The following is a 20,575-nucleotide window of genomic DNA, read 5'->3' as shown; positions in this document are numbered from 1 at the left end:
AATGTCATACTTCTAGCTTAATTAAGACAGTTGATTAATAACACTTCAGCCTTGCCTTTGTTCTTTTCACTGAAAACTCCCTCTTCACCTTAGCATCAGAATTCATATTCGATTCTTCTATTCTTCTGGGGAAATAGGTTATTTTGGCACTTTTACAGACTCTATTGCTCAACAATATCTGTCACCCAGGGAGTTTAGGATATGTATGTGATTTTTTTTTTCCCCCCCCCCCTTAACCAGTTTGAAATTGGCAAAAGGGGAGCTGTGAAAACAACCATTCTTGGCAGGAAGAATCTGTACATTTCCAGAGCACTTTATGTCTCTCACACACAGAGAAAAAAAGCTAGTAAAAAATTCCTTCCAGCAACAAAAGCCCTCTCAATCCTCATACTAGAGATTCTCCCCTCCTTCAGCAGGGAGAATCACGATGCACAGTTCTGCCTGGCTGCAAAGTACACAATTGAATAGTCTGTTCTGGCAGGAACAAGCTGAAGGGAAAAAAAGGAGGAAAAAACCTTATGTTTGGCATCTTGTTTTTGAAGTTAGAGAACATTAGAAAAGTGCTGTTTCCAGCTTTAAACATAGTACCACATCTCCAGACAGATCAAAGGAAAAAGAGGTGATCACGATGACAGTCTAGCAAAGCACTCCCCTAAATTCTCCAACTGTTACCAACACACAGCATGTTTATTTCCACTTGCAAGGAGTTTATGAGGTTTTGTTGCCCATCTTGGCATAATCTTTTGCAAAAAAGCTTTCTGATATGATGAAAATATTTTTGTTAGGTCCAATCTTGGCCTCCATTCTACTTCAGTAATCACTATATAGTCTACTCTATTTAGCCTAGTGTTATAAAAACTTAAATGAAAGGCCTGTGTTTGTGATGAATGAAGAGGAACATGATTAACTAGAAGGCAAATACTACTGTTTGCTTACTCTTACTGGCCACTGACTGTTCATAGGTAAAAAATGTTGACTAATGTTTCTTTTTTCTTGCTTAAAATCAACTGCACATGGGACAGGTACCATGATCCATAGAAAGAAGTAGGTTATTCACAAGCTTTTCATAACAAGCAGCTGGTATTAGAGCTGTATGTCTTCTCATTGTTATCATATGAAATAGCTTCTCTCTCCTCTGCCAGAGAATCCAGATTTCTCCGCTTCTCTGGAGCAAAGGACTGCAGGGCACACGGCAGAAATGAGTCTCAGCTGACCTCTGCAAACCTTCCCCCACAAACAAAATGGAGAAAACCAGTGCTCCTATCAGTTGGAGGCTGCTCTCAGTACCATACGCCTCAGAGTTCAAATGCGAAAGGCATTTCATATCTTTTTTTAGGCACAATTTCATAGCATTTTCAGTCAGGCATTGACCTGAATGGTGGATCAACTGACATATGTGGCATAAACTTAAAGGCTAGGCGTATACACATAGACAAGTGTTCCTAACTCATTTACACACAGACAAATGAAAGAGTGGAAAGGAAATTCCTAGCATGAAGAAGTTCCACTACCCAACCCCTTTTTCTTAAATAAAACATAAAATGTACCACAACCTCCACTTGATGTTCCAAAAAGAGCTAATATATCATGTAGCTCATTCTGTCTCATTTGCAGTGTCACTAGCAGTAAATATATGTATTTATACATTTATCAAATTAATTTCCATAATCCTGCAGCTGCTTGGCCCTCTGACTCTGCAGAGGTGAGACAAGCCCCATGGGCTGCGTGCCCGAGTGCTCAGAAACCCAGCTGGGAGACAATCCATACAGTGCTTCTGCTAACCTTCCTGGGAAGGGTATGGCAAAAAGGAATCAGAAAAAAACCAATAGATTTCTACTTTACAGAGAGGATTTTCTCTGGATTTGAGCATCTTTTCTGTTTGCCTTTAAGGACCCCATGTAACCCAGCTGTGCCCTGAGTTGCACAGAGTTGTAATATCCTTACACAAAGAGTAAGGAAAAGAAATACGTACATGACAATAGCAAAACTGTAATTAGATACAAAGCTTACTGGAAGTTCAATACTACAACAGCTCCCATTTGCAAATCACCAGGACAATGTACCACATTTTCAGAGGAACTGCCAGAGGTGAACGTGTGGCCCAAATCATAGCTTGGTGGTGTCTAACCTGTTGCTGCCAGGTTAACCCACGCTGAGAAATGTACAGCTGGCTTAGACAAAATGAGGAATGTGACAATTCTGAGAAAAAACAATTGCTTGTGAGGGGTTTTATTGTTATTTTAGTTGTTCTTCACTCTCTGAATATGAGTTTTCAGTGTCCTGAAGTTCTTTACGCTTGTAGTACAGTTTCAAAAACCTCTCACAGCAAATCGGGTTTACTATGTACTTACACTGAGTCTCTAATCTTAGAAATTTGGGGTGGATTTATTACCTGCCTAATAAAACCTATCAAGACAGAGTGAGTAAACTTAAGACTAATAAAGACAAGTCTGAAGAAGTTTCCCACCCACGTATTACATGCAGGGCAGCCTCAAGTTCTCGATCTTTAGTTTGGGAAAATATTTGTGGGTTTGGGAAATATCCCATGAACCATAAAAACTGAGAAACAGCCTTTTCAGAAACAGTGATCTGAACAAAAATATTAACTTTCCAAACATGTAGTGAATGCTTGAAATTGGCAGTCTTTTCAATTTTGTCATTGTTTATACACAGCAGTACACAGTTTTTGCACACTTACCTCTGAAACCTACTAATAATGATATGAATTGCACCAGTAAACCCTTAGATTTCAGATTTAATATGCTCCAACACAGTTAGGGCAAGGGGAAAATTCCCTGCCATGCATAGCCCCGATTACAGTAAGGATGCTACAGTTTCTAGGCTCATGGTACCATAACACACTTCTGGATGACCCCTTTGATGGAGCTATGTGAAGTCAGGGAAGCCAGAAGCACTTGGATGCCCATCCTGGAGATAATTCACAGATTAGGGTTGTTCCTAATGTGTCAACCCAAGTGTCTTGCAACTCAGATGTAAGTAGCAGATGGGCAAGTGGGACAGACATTTGTTCTTGTGATGAGTCAACAAAATAAGAATAATAATAACTGTGGGTGCCTGTTTCTCCAGTAATTAATGTTCATGATTATTTCTTTCATCTTAACAAATATCATTAAAAGGCACCTTAATATCCATAATTGAAATAACAGAATAAAGAATTCACATACTCTAAACAAATTGCATATTCGTCATGATATCAACTTTATGAAGGTTTTTTTTAGGTAGGAACAGTGTTTAGAAGCAAAGATAAAAATAAGTCAAATCAGGTTTTTTGTCACTTACCCCTTGGATATTTTGGCATTGTTTCCACTGCTTTTAGACATTTCTCTTTTCTTAGTATCGCACCTGCGTGGACAGAGAAACAAAAGCTTCTGTTTGCTTTTGGGAGCTTCAGATTCTCAACTGAAGGAGATGATAATTAAAACTAAAAGCCATGGCAGCCAAAGACAGGTTATTTCTAAACTGAACCCAAATACTCTCTTGGTTCATTCTGAATATATAGCAACATGCCTTAGGATCTTTGCTTCCTTCCCTGTACAGTTTGGCATTTCTAATACTCTTTGTCTGACAGCCAAAACCGTGCAGGACAGAGTAGCAGCACCATGTCTTTGCCATTCGGAATTACTCTTCTTTGATTCCTTAGTGTATGGAGAAAGACATTCAGCCTGAATGTCTGTGTTTGTTTTGTAGGTAAATAAACATCACCTCAAAAAACTGTGTAAATCATCCAGCTCTGATTGGCTGTCAGCTGAAATATAAGGCTTTGCCTGGTGTGTTTACTGATAAATAACTGACTGGTGATTATGCAAACCAGACACCCACACCCAGGACGGGTGGGTGTCAGAGCTGACAATGAAATGTATGGTTATGCCTCAGCAATTGTACAACCTTGTATCCTCACTTGCTACGCAGTGTTTTCAGTATAATCAGTCTTGTTGAGCAGAAAGAGGCAAATGCTGGCAGTACCTCAAAATAAAATATATTTCCAGATCGACTTTGCATCAAACAAACATACTCCATGGTAATACTAGAGAAAAGCTATTTGTATGTAGTTTTAAACTCCCTTTTGAAAAAATGCACAGCTGTAACATTCCTTGGATATCACTCCTGTTCATGAGGCTTTAAAGGAGTGTTCACACTGCTTTCTACTACATACTTACAAAAATGATAAACAAAGAAAATAGATTAGATTTTCATTTATTTACTACTTGTATTTTCAAAGGACTGCTTTAGAAATGACTCTTTAAAAAAGGAAAGTAAATAGAAGCTGAGATTTCTTGTAAAGGGTTGGGGTGAAGAGAAAAGGAGAAAAAGAGAAATTCATGGGACCACACGTTTATCCCTTCTCCACTGCTATCTACTTCTAGTGAGGTCATCTCTGAGAAAAAGGCAAGCCACAGCTCCCTCTGGAGCTCATCAGTAAGCAAAGGTCACAGAAGAACAGCACTGAACATCCTCCTCCTCCCTTCTCCAGAACACCCAGCACACCTGCAGCCTGACCTTGGCCTCTCTTTCGGCACCGTACCTTCTTGCCACTCGTCCGGCAGCCAGCTAGCTGGAGTTTACATACGGTTTAAAACAGAGACCATGTTTCTGCATGCATCTATTTTATCGCGTCAGGCTAAATCCTGCCGACTTTGTATCACATAAATCATCGCACTGACATTAGGGCTTTGCACACTGGAGCTCAAAGTTAGTAGATAACTATTTCTCCATTTCAGTAATTCCTCCAGGCAGGATTTATAGCCAATACACAGTGCACAATATAACTCACGCTCATTCTTCCAGTTCTGCTTGCTCCTCTTCCCTCCCCCTCTCTTTTTCCTTCCCAGTACCATGAGGACTTTACTTGCATGAGAGCTAGAGGCAAACTAATTGGAAATATGAACACTGAGTTTCAAAGGCAGCTTTTTGCTAAGCAATGTCATATTATGAAAGTCACTGCTTTCCCATATTCCAGCCTCTCCGTGTTATGCTTCTGTAGATTACTGCCTTGCCAGCTCCATAAGCAGGAAGTTTTACTGCTCAACAAATTAGAATTCCACTGAGTTAACATCCTGACAACAGGTGATATATTCCCTGGAATATGTTCACTGAGTAGGCAGATTGACTCAAGCTATCTAATATCAGCCAGTTTGCAAACCAGAGGTCCAGCATACCCTCCCACACAACTGAGCAGGGAACAATCCATGTATCTCATCTAAATGGATGGAGGAATCATTTGCATTAGACTTGTTTTTTGTATGTCAAGGATGTGCTTAAAGGCAACAACTATTTGTCCAAGATTTCTGGATGGCCAACATCCTCAGGTAGTGGGTGTTTGGAAATAGGTAAACAGCTGTTCATAGCAGAGAGACTTGTATGTAACTTACTGCTAAAAGCATTAGTTTTGTGACAGAAGTCGAAAGGTTGGCTTATTGAGTGCTTGGTGCACAGTCTGGAGAAGGAAAAGGAAACACTGGTCTCAGTTCTTACTTGATTTTCCAGCCCGTGTAACAGAATAGGTTCATATTGGATGTCATCTTCCTTCCTGAGGCAGGAAATACAACAGAAGATGAATTAAAACCAATCAGGGCTACTACTGTCTTTCCCATTCAGCTGAACACAACATGATCCATGCATCTTGCCTGAGGGGAGCGGGAAGAGCTCTGACTTCCCGGAGAAAGGGAGAGAGCCAAACAGGAGAGAGTGACTCGAGGTACAACCTGGTTTGTGGTCTGCTCTCAGAGCAGTGCTCCTCTCTGCTCACTCTTAGTAAGGATTTGTACAAAACCATTAGTTGGCCTTTCTTAAAAGCTACATTTTCTTCATATATATGTAGCTGATGCATTTATTTTAACAGGGGTTTTGAGCACATGCAGTTGTCTAAATTTATTTTGCAGAAAGAGAATGAGAATATATCTGTGTAAGAACTGAATATATATCCTAAATAAGCCCAAAAGCCTTATTAAATTTTTATTCATTCCATAAGCAAAACATTCACAGACTGCAGCATGAATTTTACTAGAGTAGAAAATCTAGGTTTTGAGCTAGTATTTCTTTATTTGTATCTTAAAGGCACTAAAGAAATGTGTCAGATTTGCTGCTGTATGTAAATGCATACTTAAAGTAAAAGAACAGGGAATGCTGAATTACTGCATTTCTCTTTGCAGTAGGCTTCTGTGTGAGGGTAGGTGCTCTTTCCACTAACTCATTTAAGAAAAAATACTTTAAAATATTTTAACATCTTTTTAAAATGTCTCTTAAAATGGGACCACTTGAAAACCCAGAGGACAGACAATTCTGGAGATTAACATTGTCTGTTTATCCACAAAAAGACATTGGCAAGACAATCCTCTCCACCACCGATTCCCAAGTAAGCCTTAGCTTACTTTCTGAGACAGATAACAACAGGACAAGTAACAGATTAGTGCAGTGCCAATGCAGACAGCAGTCCCCTTCTGAAGCCCCTGACTGAGCTCCCACCTGAGGTCCTTGCTCTTCAGCTGGGATAACAGTGGCCATACCACAGTGGCCTGTGGCTGGTCTTCTTGGCCTGAGACTGTGTCTCCTGTGCCACTGCAGTTCTCTTCAGTTACTCTGCCTGAATCTCTCTTTTTCTTTGTATAGACGAAAATAAACCAAATTGCATCAAGCATAGGTGATGGCTTAGCCCACTCAGCGCAATGAAAATGTGCCTAAATGGCAGGTCACACCACAAGCACAGAAGCTGCAAAAACAATCAACAGAGGAAAACAATGTATATGAGAATCCTCTTTCACTTCTTATTCAGGCATGACAAGAAAGCAGCTCAACAGAACAATTTATACACATGCTGCAATGGTTCACTGACCTAATAAAACACAGAGCATTCTTCAATGAAGAGAAAATGTTACCAAACCCAAGACCCTAACAAGATGGGAATATAAGCTGTGCTGAGAGTATACTTTACAATTCCCCACATTAATTATATACTAACAGTTGCAAAGATGAGAATAAATTATAGCTATAGACTCTTTCAAATTAATAGTGTTGCAATCAGGCTAAAACCAATCAGCAAATGAGAAAAAGATTTTGCTAAGGATCTCAAAATCTGACAGTTCCTAGCAGAATATTCCCCAAACATATAAATGTGCACCTGCACAAGCTTATTTTGTTTATAGTGGCTTTCATTCTGAAAGATGCTGAAATATTTTGCAGCTATCCAAACATCATACCACTGTATCTCTAGAAGGAGTTTCACCTGACAAGAGACAATAGGCAAAATAAAGATCAGGAGACCTAGAGGGAGAAACATTTCAGTGCAAGGAGAGTGGACAGTCCCTATCTGTACTGGGGTGACAGTCCCTCATTGGTTTCCAGAGCTTCCTGAGGTTTAAGAGTCTTGCCTATTGCACACTACCAAGGAATCTTTTGGAGGTACAGATGGACAGATCAGGATCCTCTTTAACTGGCAGAAAATGTTATCATCTGATGAGAGTGACATGACAGCAAACAAGAATGCAGTACATCACACACTGACACTCGGAGTTTAGCCTAGCATCTCAGTAGTTTTACCATAGAGTACTAATTATTTTTCCCATTTTTCCTGAACTAATACCTAAATTAGATTTATTTTCTGCTTTAAGATCTCTAAAAGGCCCCATAGGTATATCAGAGAACACATCAGAATGAAGATCAGACATAATTAGGCAAAGCACTGGTGTTACACTGCTATCTATACGGTCTACAATTTTTTGGACCATTTTTTCTTCTGAAATGTGTGCTAGGTCATGCAAACTAACTCATATTGCTAGAGCTGTGTGGTAAAGTGAATATATAATAAATGCAAACTGTCACCACACCCATCACAATTACATTTACAGCTCCCTCTGTGTCTTGTAGTAATTTGTTCTCCCGCACTGCATCCCTCAGAGGTTTCTACCAGATTATTTTTACTATTCAGAAAGGTAATTTATTGAAGAAGTGCTTTGCATCTCTGTCAGAGATACATGAAGCAAGAAATAGGGATGAGCAAACCTCAAAATGATTGGTAGCTTGATAGGGATAAGGATCCAAATTTTAGAAGAACCTTACACAAAAACTGTAAACCATTTTATTACATGACAAGTATTCCTTCTTCTTAAAATTTAATCTGTGGCTATAATTACTGACATTCAGTGGATCACACATCCGAGGTTACTCTGATACAGCTTGGAGAGAAGGTTTTTTCTTTATTTCCAAATACAAATCAACACAGATGAGGAATTCCAGAGAAAATCAAGCTCTGGAACAACATACATGCCTAAAACTCAGCACGGGCAAAACTATTTCCTTACTGCCCTTGGAAATAGAAAAAAAAGGACCAGAAATTGCTCGTGTCCCGAATCCATAACATGTTTTTCAGAGCTATGTGCATTTGGGACCTTCACACCAGCAGATATATTGGTACATCCATCTCACTAATGATCTGTTGAGAATCAGTTATACCCTTTAAAGGAGAGAATGACACTTTTTACCTAGACTAGTTTCTGCTAGTGTCAGGGCAGTAGAATCCAAGCAATGGTGCCCCATGTTAGAAACACCCTTTTTGGCCAGAACACACCCATTTTGTAATTCATTTTTTCAATGGATTAAAGATCATTCAGCAAGATCAAACCTTTATTTGGAGCCTAGAAGCATCCAAGCAATTGTTTCCTTACTGCAGTCAGGCTAATGTTTCATTTGAGCAGCGTTGCTGGGGTGCATAATGCACCCAGAGAGATGGGCAACCGTCTTTTCAGTCGATCAATTGAATTGTGCTTTTTCATGAAACTGCTGACCTGACCCTCCACATCTCATCTTATAAAAAAGATCAGCAACATCACTACATTTAAAGGCTGTAGCCTCAAGATTGTCCCATTCCTGGCGCAGACCTTCTCCCTGGTTTTATCAATAGGTGACGTATATTACCTATAAACATTGGTAAAGGACTAGAAGTGCCAGTTTTAACACAAAAGCCCTCTGCATTCACATCTACTGGATTCATTTTTGTTCTCAGCTTGAGTTCAGTCATCTGTATTTCCTGACAAGACCAGTCGGTGTTATTTTTAAATCTGTCCCATGCTCTGTGTCCCTACTGTGTCATATCTCCCCAGCTACAGCTCTTTGTTTTTGAGAATGTCATACCAAATCAAGATAACCACTAAGCAGAAAGGAGAAAACAAACATTAAAACGTGTACACATACAAAAGCCAAAACTGCGACTGATCAAGCTTCCTGCTCCTCAAAAGAGCAATAGAGAGAGCAAGTGGAAATATGCACTAGACGCACAGAGGAGTCAGTCCAAAACCAATAGCAGTGAGAAATAAAAGCAGTGCCTGTGAATCACATATAAATGACAGCACAGGGATGGTGACTTAAAGGATACGTTGAAGTATGTATCTACCAGTAGGTGTTCTTTTGGCCACATTTCTGTCGTCTTTGTCAGTAAGCTATAGCCTGATGCATTACCTTAGCTGGCCCACGCAGATGTTACCGCTTGAGGCTATTTTCTCTCCTCCATCCAAAGAATGCATCTAGAAGCAGGTCAATTTTCTCAGCTTCTACAGGGCATATTAAAAAAAAAAAAAAAAAAAGAAAAGTTGTCTTGAAAACTACATCTTCTAATCAGCACTGCAGCGTGATGCACTGTCTCCTCATCAGTAGCACGGCTCAGGATACGTCATGACAGGTAATTTTTGATTCAGAAAGAAATAGTCTGTGAAGTCTCATTGTCAGGAAAGGACATGGATGTTCAACTGCAGCAAGGCGTATTTCTGAAACATTGCAGAGGATCCCTTTCTGCCAAGATTTTAGGAGCCTAATTTAATATTCTGACTGTTTTGACTTTACGAAGGCGGTGATGAAGACTGTCTTATTTTGACAAAATCGCAACCTTTTACTACTTATTATTATCTACTTCTAGTGAGAAAAGGTGTAATGGGGTACTTGCATCAAAAGGTGGCTTAGGTTCAATTTGAAAAGTTTTTGTCTGCTAAGCCACAGAAGCAGTGGCAGTCTGAAGGAAATACCTGGCTTCTTTTAATCACTGTAAACTAATGAGCAGATACTGCTGGCTAATATTTTTACTGTTTGTTAGAACAAGAGATTATTCCCAGTTGCTTCTAGTATATGCAGTCCCACAAAGCACGCTCAGTGCTTAACCTTGCCTCCAGTCCCTTTTGGTTTTGCATAGCAGGGATATTTTGCTTAATACTGTGTAATTTTTAGGAGAACTGTTACTGTAAATCAATGGCAAGAAGGGCAGGCAAAGGAAGGCACTGGAATTGTAGGTGTTCATCGCTGGTGCTACTTATACCAGGAGGACCTACCTGAGTGTACACACATTTAAGGTGTTGGTTGGCTTTTTTCTTAGAATTTTAGTACTCTGGAATTATTTGTTTTGCAAGAAAAATCTTCCCTTTGGCTGGCAAAGCAGGAGGTCTGACTACCTTAAAGATGTTAGGGCTGAACAGCTGAACTATGGAGCTCCACGGAAGTTGATAAAAAGAGTTGCAAGAAGCACTTCACTGGGTCAAGTCAGCCTAGAGGGGATAAGCTGTGCAACGGGTCACAGGAAATCTTAAGTGATTGTAAGGTCAAAATGTATTAAAGCCATCAAAGAGAAATAGCTGCTACATAAAACAGAAAACTTAGGAACTTGTGAATACCTGTCAGTGCACAGAAAATTGCATACATTTTGTATGATGTTCGGCGCAACACCTATGTTTTATCTTAACACCTGCAGCTGCTTATTATCTTATGAAAATCACCCCTCACCTGAAATACAACATGTAATCATGCTTTTTCTTTAACCTGGGTTATCACCTTCAACATAGGCTTACCTCATCTAGCCAGTTTTGGAAAACATAAGGTCATGGAAGTCCTTTGTAGAGTTAAACAGTGGCCTTATAGAATTGTGGCACGTTATAGAATTGAGTAACCCTATTGCATACAAAATTCTGTGCTTCTGTTCTTACTGAAGAGCATGGAAATGTCAATGGTGACAGCACGGGGAATGGGATTAAGGCTGTAGTGATACTTACTGACTGCCAGCAAGCTTGCAAGCAGGATATGTTGACAGTACAGGACTGTCCCTACCCTCAGTGATAAACCCTACAAAACTGCAGCAAAAGGAAGACACGAATGAGTTTATATCCATGTCATTAGGGCTAGTCCTCAAGGCAGGTGGAAAGCCTACCAAACCACTGTTGGTTTTGGGTAAAGATGCCAGGCCTTTTTTAAGGGGAGGGGAAAAAAGAAATGTGAGTCTTTTCAAAGTCATGCCAGTGCCTGGGAGGATTACAGTTATTCGATTTGCTCTCCTACTGTCTGATAATTTATTTAGTTTTCCTGTGAGAGGCTGTAACATTTTTGTTTGCTATTTTGAAATTGGAGCTCCTCCACAGAGGCCAAGGAGTGGGACTAGAAAAGATCTGAACTAGTTATCATCAACAAATGTTGAAGTCTGCCTGACGGGTATTGAGATGGAATTGTATTTAAGAAAGTTAAAGAAAGGGAGACCAAGGTGGAGATGTCAGACAGGAAAAGGGGAGAGAGAGCACTGCCTTCATTTAGATAAAGGTGCTCATGAATTCCCTAGGAAGAAAAAAAAGTATCATCTGCCCTGGAGGGCAGGCAGGCAGAAGTGCCCCTCCAGTTCAGAACAGGTTTGGTACTTTCCTTAGTTCACTTTGAATTGAACTCCTTTGGATTTATCACCGAAGTGAGAGATGCCATAAGCAATAAACAACGGAAAGGAAGTTCATGCTATATTTTCATAGTAACTTGTTCATTTGTAAGGAAGATGAACAAAGGGAGAAACAGATTCTAAGTTGAAAGTCAGTGTGAACTGATATGTTTTACTCAGACCAAGACTGGACCTCACCTGTTGCTTGAAGTTTTGCTGAATTACAATGCAAATTGAGCTGGAACAAGTTCAGTTATACAAAAACTGAAAACTAAAAGGTAATGAAAGAGCACACTAGTTTGACTCTCTGTAATTAAAGGAAGAGTCTGTTGTTCTACAATTTAAAAAAAAAATCTGCTATCAGTACAAAACAACCAGAAATATCTTAGAATGTAATTGTGTGTATAAGGTTAAAAATACACAAGAAATGTAAGGGGAGAAAAAAAAGAAAAAAAAAACAAAAAAACAACTTGAACAAGTGCTACTGTGCTTCTAGTTAATTTTTCTTGGCTTTACTTTTTAAGAGGTAGGAGGAAGACATTGTCCAAGTTTCATATGATCTCAAAATCAAATCTTTAGATTTTCAACTGATTTTCGGACAGCAGGTTAGCATTGGGGACACCATGGTCTGTGAATATCACAAAGCATAAGGTCATTTGAAATCTAGAACCAAATTTTATGATTTGAGGTCATCTTTTCTAAATTCTGAATATATTTGAGCTGTTTTATACTTGAAATGAGAAGTCAAATACAACACAACATAAGGTTGTAGGTCAGAAGTCCATTATTGGAGACGTGAGATCAAAGGGGAGAGAAAAAGGTTTTCAGAGTCATGGTTGCCACGGCACTTTGAACTCTTCTAGGTTTTAACTAGTGTTTGCAGCACTTTTTGATAGTTCAGCAAGAACTGTAGATCCCTGTTAGCCTTAGTAAGCAGAGGCCAAGATTATAGCATGGATCAGGAGAGGTGGAGAAAGAAGGAAAAAGAGGACGACAATTTAAGGGCTTGGATTCAAGCAGCCCTTATAAGCGTGGGTAAGTCTGACCTGCCTCAGGGCAGGTCACTATGCTGAGGGATCCAGGAGGCTTGGTACAGAACAAAATGCAAATGTAGCAGCCAAACAAGAGCAGCAATGTAGTGCTAAAAGCTTCCAGCGCAGCAGCATCTGCACTGAAGGAATAGACCAGGACACAAAAAGCCACAAAACCAATATTTCAATACATCCGAGGAATAATTAGGGAATTTAAATCCACCTATCTAAAAAAGCCTGATCATACCTAAGAGAGGAACAGGTTATTCTCCCATCAAATAACAGTTGCTGTATTTTTGCATGCTATGTTTTAGTAATCATTCTTATTTTGAGGCTCTTTGCAGGATTCCACCTTCTACAGTAAAGGTCTGAGGGGGGGTTGTGGTAGTTTCAGAGTACTGTACATCGTGATGACTTCAAAATCAGAATTGCTACAGCATTAGTATTCAAGTTCTGTTCTTACTGCTGATGTGCCAAAAGACATCACAACCTTAAGGCTAATAAAAGGCACTGTAATGCTACATTTTAGCTGTCAGCCCCCTCGGTGCCTGCAGAAGCAAGTAGCCTGCTCCCTGCTGAGGAAAAGCTGGGTGTTCAACAGCCACCCGGCTCCACAGGCAGGGAGGACTGATGCTCATTACCCTTGCTGGTAATGAGTCACTGGGAAATCCCATTGTGCCTACAAAGCTTTAAACACAGCAGGAGGCATTTGATACAAATGTGTTCTCAAACCTTCATTGTCAGATTCCCCTGACTTGACTCTGGTACTCCAGTCCAACCACTTACTATGTAACATGGTTTTATTGTCTTCCACCCAGTTATCAAATGCCTTCTTCCATGTAAAAGGCAGATCATTCCCACTCCCACCATACCAGCACTGCCGTGTTTCTAAACTACACTGCCTCTGATGGGTCCTTCCTACGCTTATCGTAACAGGCAAGGAGAAACAGGAGATGAAGGCTTTGGGTATCCACCTATGGCATCTACCTATATCAAACTGCAGATGTTTGACTTGCCAGAACAGTGAGATTTTACTGTTGGTTGTTGTAAAACAACAATATTGATAAATCCAAGGCTTAATCCAAAACACAAAAATTAGCGATTAGATTTCTAATGAAATCTGACAAAAAAAATCATCTGGTTCCTGTGGTTGAAAGAACAACTTAGCTTTCACATCTTATTTATATGAAAGAATACAGTACAAAGGTAAGTACTTTTTAACAAATGGCGCAAAAAGGCAATGGAGGAACAGACCAATTTAGTCTTTAAGCTTAGTTGAATGCAAAAACATTCCCCAAATTGTGTGAAAACAATCTATCCTCTTCAAGTCTTTTCTTATCCAAATGAACATCTGAGAACATGTTTTCCAATCAGGAAGTGAAAGTTCTAACAAGTATCTGGTCTGTCCACAGCTGCCACAGAAAATATCTTACTTGTTTTTCCAAGAATCATTGTAATTAATGCCTCTCCTGTTTTTCTGGTAAGGCAGCTCTGACTGGAGCTTCCCCAAAAGAGCTTCCACACAAGGCACAGCATTTTCCAGAAGGATTTATGGGAGCTATCAAGCCTTTGTGTTTCAGATTCTCAAATCCAAATTACTCTTCTGGTTTGTAATTACAAGCAATTGAACCTTCTGAAAGGCAGCAAGTAAGTCTCTGGTAAAGTCTTCCCTCATTTCCCATCTACCATGTTCTTCCTTTGCTCTGTATCTGCAGGTGTCTGTGATCCCATGTGCATGAACGGAGGGAAATGCGTACGCCCAAATGTCTGCGACTGCCCATCTGGTTGGAGGGGAAAGCACTGTAATAAACGTAAGCCCCTCTACTTCGCATCAAACAGATTATTGTTACTTAGGCCAGTCAACATCAGTTGTAATCTTCTTTTAATATTAAAAAACAATGTGGTGAATAGAATCTGGTTTGCTACTTCAGCAGTTTGAGGAGAAACAGTTTTAAGTACAGGTAATACAAAATGCTATAAAGATTCGATGCTTGCAAAGGAAAAAAGCTGTGTAGGGGAACCCTGGTTCTGCTTCATGCAGCTGTCTGTTATACATCTTGTTATGGAAATTCATTTTTATAGTATTAAACTTGAAGCATTGATTTTATGTTTTAACAGCTTCACATATTTTGTTATATTTTACGGAGAAATGCCATATATTTCAAAATACAGAACTATTTAAAGCCTGCTATAAAGCCTTCCAAACTGATATATTCTCAAGGTCACCAGATACATTTTGGTGCATAATTTGGAGGATGATGTGTTCTTACTCTGTAACTCTACCAGATCTGACTACAGTTACATAAAAATGTAATTAAAAAAAACCTCTCAACCTAAAATATTTTCAAGGGATATTTTTCCTTACGTGGCTATTCATTACCATGATGTTGACAGATAAACTGAATAAATTTATAATCAAGATGACATACTGTATGTAAACCAGATTAAAATATTGGCTTTTTACCCTTTTGGTCCTGATAGTAAATATAATTTCAGGAGAAGTGTTTTGAGATTATAATATTAATAATTTATTCAGAAATTCTGAAGGAAGTCTGTGTGTCTTACACTTATAAACCAAAACATGCATTCACTCTTTCAGGATCTCTGAAGAAATAATATATGCAGTATACATCTCAAACTTTACTATGAGATTCTATTTATTTATAACATGGAACACTTAATATGCATATAACACATATGAATATATCATATGGGGAGTATTCTTAACTGATGGTGAGCTGAGCATTAAAACAGCAAAGGTCCCAGCAGACAGTCATCAAAGATAAATTTCTTAAGAAGCAAATATCAAAGAACCCTGAACACCGAGTATCTGATGAATAGAACACATTCACTTCTTTAGGAATTAACTGTATGGAATAAAACCTAGCAGGTCACCTTTCAGACAGATCTTGAACATCCAGATATATCGTGTACATCTTCTCACTTGTTTCATGTCAATCTGTTCAGCTGTTTGCCTGCAGAAATGTCTGAACGGTGGAGAATGTATAGGTCCAAACATCTGCGAATGCTCTGAAGGGTGGGTAGGAATGCTGTGCCAGACCCGTAAGTGCTGCTTTAATTACTACACTTTTGTAGCCACACGCATTGCACCAGAGATATTTACGCATTAAATTTTCTACTATGTGTACCTTGTGTTAGGTTTACAGTTGCACTGGATGATCTTAAAGGCCTTTTCCAACACAAATGATTCTACGAGTATCTGATTCTATTACATGTAAAAGTCAACCATAACATGATTTACACCTAAATTCTGCCTCTTATTTCTCAGAACTGTCTCGGGCTGCCAGTAAAACTATTACTTTTAAAGACATTTCTGGACTCAACTTCAGCATGAGAAAGAGACCTGACTCATCTTTTACTTATGTGGATGCTAAGCTCGACCTGTCAGTCAAAATTAGTAGTCTTCAAATTAAATAATTTGAAATATAAGGTAAAAAAAGAGGGGTCAGGGACAAAAGGAAATGGAGTAGCCCATTCTGTGTACCCAGATGGCATTAAGCACAGAAAGAAATTCTACATATCTGCTAACCTAAGAGCCTGATCCTGTTAAGTACTACGCATTCAGACTGACCGCCAAGATAGCTGGAAGTATTTGCATGTGGAAGAACTGGAAGGTCTGGAATAGGAAGAGATCCCTTATTGCCTGTAACATACAGGGTCACTTCAGTTTGTGTATGTTATTAGCTTTACAGTAAAAGGGCATGAGGAAAATATCAAGGCATTATCCCCTTTAAAGGGCAATCTTTCTTTCCTCTCACACTCACAGAGCATAATTACTTATGGAAATCTTTTGTCAGTTAAATCCCAATGGCTGTGTAATTGTTTCTTTGTGCCAGCTGTCTTCTAGTTCAAACATGGTAATGTTTAAAGTTATTTATTAGTTGATGACATATTCTTGACTCAGTTTATTAAATTAATAAAAAAATCGTGCCTGTTCTTGTGAAAGGCAAGTAAGGCTTACTATCATTAACATTTTCTGCTGTCCTATGCAGGCACACACACCTAGGCAACTTTTTATATACCTATTTAACCAGCTCCTTTGAAACTTTGCTCCATATCTGTTCATTTGCTAGTTGCTGTTTTTACTATTTCTTCCCATATTTTCATTGTAGTGGGAATTAAATCAGCTTTTTGTCCAAAAGGAGCTGGCTGAAACTCCTAGGTCCCACAGGAAACCCAAATAACCACCAAGTGGTTGGAATTTCTGGTTTTTTAAATAGAAAGAGAGAAGACTATTGTCAGAGAGCAGATGGTAAGGTCTTATAATGTTGCTCCAGGGCATTCACAGTGAAGCAGGGAGGAAGCAGGGGAACAAGAAAGTCTTCATCCTCACAGATGTTAGGTGTAAAGTTTTGCATAGAAGTGTAACCCCTGAAAGCAAGTCTGGTTTTGTGTTTTAATGGGAGTCTGTTTGCCCAAATCCAAAACTCAATGAAAAAAATTTATTTATCTGCCTAAACATAAATAGCCTTGGCCTCAGCTCTGGCACTGATGAACAGGCTGCTAGCAGCAGCAAAGAGGACTGTAACCAACCTCTGGTTACATCTTTTTGTTGCCCTTGTATTTCCTTGGCCTGTTTCCCATCTCCCACAAATAGTGGGGCAAATCCACGCACTCTGCCAGAACCAGCACGTTTCTGGCAAGGAGGTGTTTGGTTCGTCACACTACTTCCCTTTGCAAAACTTCCCTGTGCTCAGCACCCCCTTTCCTGCTTGGATGTGTTTGCCCAAATTCTGTGCTCCGCTATAGTATCGACAACATGGCTGAATATGGTCTTGATTTGCACCCCTTTAACCACAGATTTTGGCTGTTAAACTCAACAACAGAGCAAAACATTCACATTATAAGATAGGAAAGTAGTAGCAACATGTTATTCAAATATTATTTCACATTCTATATTAATTTATTTTATTATATATTATATAAAAACTTTATTATTGTTGTATGACTTTATTAATTGATATCATCTATTAGTTATTATATTTTTCATATTATTAATCTAAACTGTTTCCATTTCCTAATGCAAAAATTTACTTTACAAGTAATAATCCAGATGATAGTTTTTCTCAGCAATCACTATACCTTCTCCACTATCCAGAAGCAATTAGGGCTGGATTATTTCTCTGGGCCTTTTTCGAGGGTAGGAGGAGGTTAGATAACCCCAGCTTCATTCTTTTCAGCCTGTGAATTCATGCAACTGCCCTTATGGAGATGACAGAGTTGGAAATGGAGATAAAGGTTTCATCTACACACTGAAGCCCTTTTTTTCCTCAATAACTTCCTAACACATATCCTTTAGGGTGACCAAACCAAAGAATCTACAGAGTCTTCCACTGTTTTCTGGACATTTCTCAGAAGGAAAAAAACAGTTTCAGTTCTCTATACTGAGATAGCTAGCCAGACTAAGCCATTAAGCCAACAAAAAAGACAATGGCCAAATACTGAGAATTCATCTTGGACATCTACTTTTGATTCATCTTTAGTGAGAAGGCACAGATCACCTTCATCAGTGCAGTTTCTAACTCACAAAAGCCTCAGCCTACAAAGACATGTCAAGAAGATGTTTGGAGGCAGCAGTAAATATAGCTGCCACAATAAAATCTTTCCTAAGTCTTCTGTTCTCGGTCTTCTATAAAACCAAAAGAGCAAAACATGACATTCTCTACTTTTAAGTCCCTAATAATTAATTTAAATACTCACAAGTGCAAATACTGACTTCTCAGATTTACCTGCCAACTTTCACCAGGGAAGAAGGACATAGATCCCTATCACAAGTGATAGTCCAAAATGCTTCAAACTTTCAGTGGACAACACCACTGACAGTAACCTAGAGCAGATTTTCAGTTCTGTTGCAATGAAGATTGGCACTGTCTAAGAATGATTTTATCTCTAATGCATTTTGAAAATGCTTCAGAGACCATGACCAGTTTCTGGCTACCACTACACTGCAGAACTTTGCAAGAGTAAAAGTATAGACTTTTAGGAGAAATTGGTAATGGATAAAATACAATAGTCTTCTTTTATCAGACTGTAAATAAAGAGGTCAGTCAAGAGAATAGTTTTGTTCCGCACTCGTCTGTAGCTGAACAGAATAGCTTCTGAAAGAGGATGGATAAAATAGGTCATTTGTCCCAACAAATAAGGTGTATGGTAGAATACAGGTATTACCCTTGATAAATACCTATGACTCTGATGGTCATAGTTTAAGGAATAATGGTCAAGTTTCAGGCTGTATTGCAGATGTAGGGAAATTACCTTTCAGAAGACAGGTTAAAAAATGTCATTTGAAATATTCAACTCGTCTCAACTACAGAAACCAGCAGCTTCATAGATTAGGCTCCTTTCATTAGAACATATTTTCTGTCTGACTTCACTTTTAGCTTTCATGACAGCAGCACAAATATTCCAAAAATTCCCTCTCTGAAAACACATAAACAGTATCCCAGGATCACCATGTTTTTGTCAGTGATTTCCTTCCCATTCCATATTAGATACCCAGTCTGAAGCTCAATGCTTGTTGCTTCCCCCTGCCTCCTGCAGTGTTGACTTACATCTCTCTTTTTCTTGAGCTGGAAAAGAACCATTAGACCAAAGCAGTGAAAACATGACAGTGCAATCTGATTACCCTGACAGATACAGCCAAAACACAACCCAGTAAAGTCAAAAGGCTTCTGGCCAGGGATATAAGTCTGTTGTTTAAGGCTCTGAATGCAGGATCAAGGTATAATTCTAATAATTAATTATAAAGTATAAGAAGGTTATAGTTGTGAAGGATCTTCATCATTAAAATTCATGCTGCTATCTGCTGTTCTAATATTATTGAACCCATACTGGCTCCTCATTGCCCTTCAGAATATCTCCTCTTTATTTGCATGTTATAAGTGTCAAGCTTATAGCCTTATAATTTCCTCAACATTCTTCCTCATTCTCTCTCTCTGCCTTGAACAACATCTCAGACAGGCTTTCTTCTAGCTTTCCTATGTAACCCTTTCAAACCTTAAAAAAAGAAAAATCTTAAAAAAAGAATGTAGTTCACATGCAAATTATAGCTCTGTTCTTTTAACACCCAGGGATAAATCTCCTTCTGTAATGGGCATTTATTGATTATAATTTTAACATAAGCTTAGCTTATTAAATGACTTTCTTTGCTGAATCTGTGCAGGATAATGCATACATTGCCTGTGTCATTTTTAGTGTTTAGTGGCTTAGCATCCCTTGTAAATACATTTATGAAATATTCATTTGAACTTCAGCTATGTTATTATCCTCTGTGATTTCAATTCCAATTTTCTTCCAAAATGTTTTTAACTTTTCTCCTAACTGAGCTCTTGTTTTTCTGAGCACTACAGCAAGAAGCAGTGGGTGGAGAGGGAGAGGCAGGCAGGTAGCAAAGGATAAAAAAGGAAGAAATCTTTTACCTTCCTTTTCTTTGTTTGCTTCAACTGAGAATCAAAGAAACCACAGACAGAAAAAAGTCTGGTACCTTATCTAATGCCTGCTCTGTCCATGCATACCAGCACAACCCCAGCTGCTATAGGGGTCTCCAGAAAAGTCCACCTCTCTTTGCTTTACCTGTTCTTATTTTATCCACTACCAAGCTGAAAGGGAAATCAACTTCCATCTTTCCCCAGATCAAGTTCATGTCAAATGAATAATAGTAATATCATACACAGTTCTCTCTCTTCTAGCTTACTATACAGGGGAAAACAACTGGTGCAGGCACAAGGATCCTCTTCTACTGAAAATGCACTCCCTACTCGGAAACATTTTTGTTCCAGGAATGAAACTCTTAAGATTTATTCAGTTAAAAATCTGACTACTTTCAAAGTTCATGGAG

General features: G+C 38.9%; 1 protein-coding gene across 1 annotated transcript in view; it reads left to right on the top strand.

Moving 5' to 3' along the window:
* Positions 1-20,575, top strand: part of LOC126038618 (von Willebrand factor D and EGF domain-containing protein-like) — a 188,179-nt gene that overhangs the window by 155,970 nt on the left and 11,634 nt on the right. The window contains exons 26-27 of the mRNA XM_049800584.1: positions 14,433-14,528; positions 15,685-15,780. Of these exons, the coding sequence (XP_049656541.1) occupies positions 14,433-14,528; positions 15,685-15,780 (192 nt within the window). The remainder of the gene's footprint in view (positions 1-14,432; positions 14,529-15,684; positions 15,781-20,575) is intronic.

Source organism: Accipiter gentilis, chromosome 1, assembly GCF_929443795.1.
Source record: "Accipiter gentilis chromosome 1, bAccGen1.1, whole genome shotgun sequence".
Lineage (NCBI taxonomy): Eukaryota > Metazoa > Chordata > Aves > Accipitriformes > Accipitridae > Astur > Astur gentilis.
The sequence above is the reverse complement of the archived record's forward strand: the minus strand, read 5'-3'. Positions and strand labels throughout refer to the sequence as shown.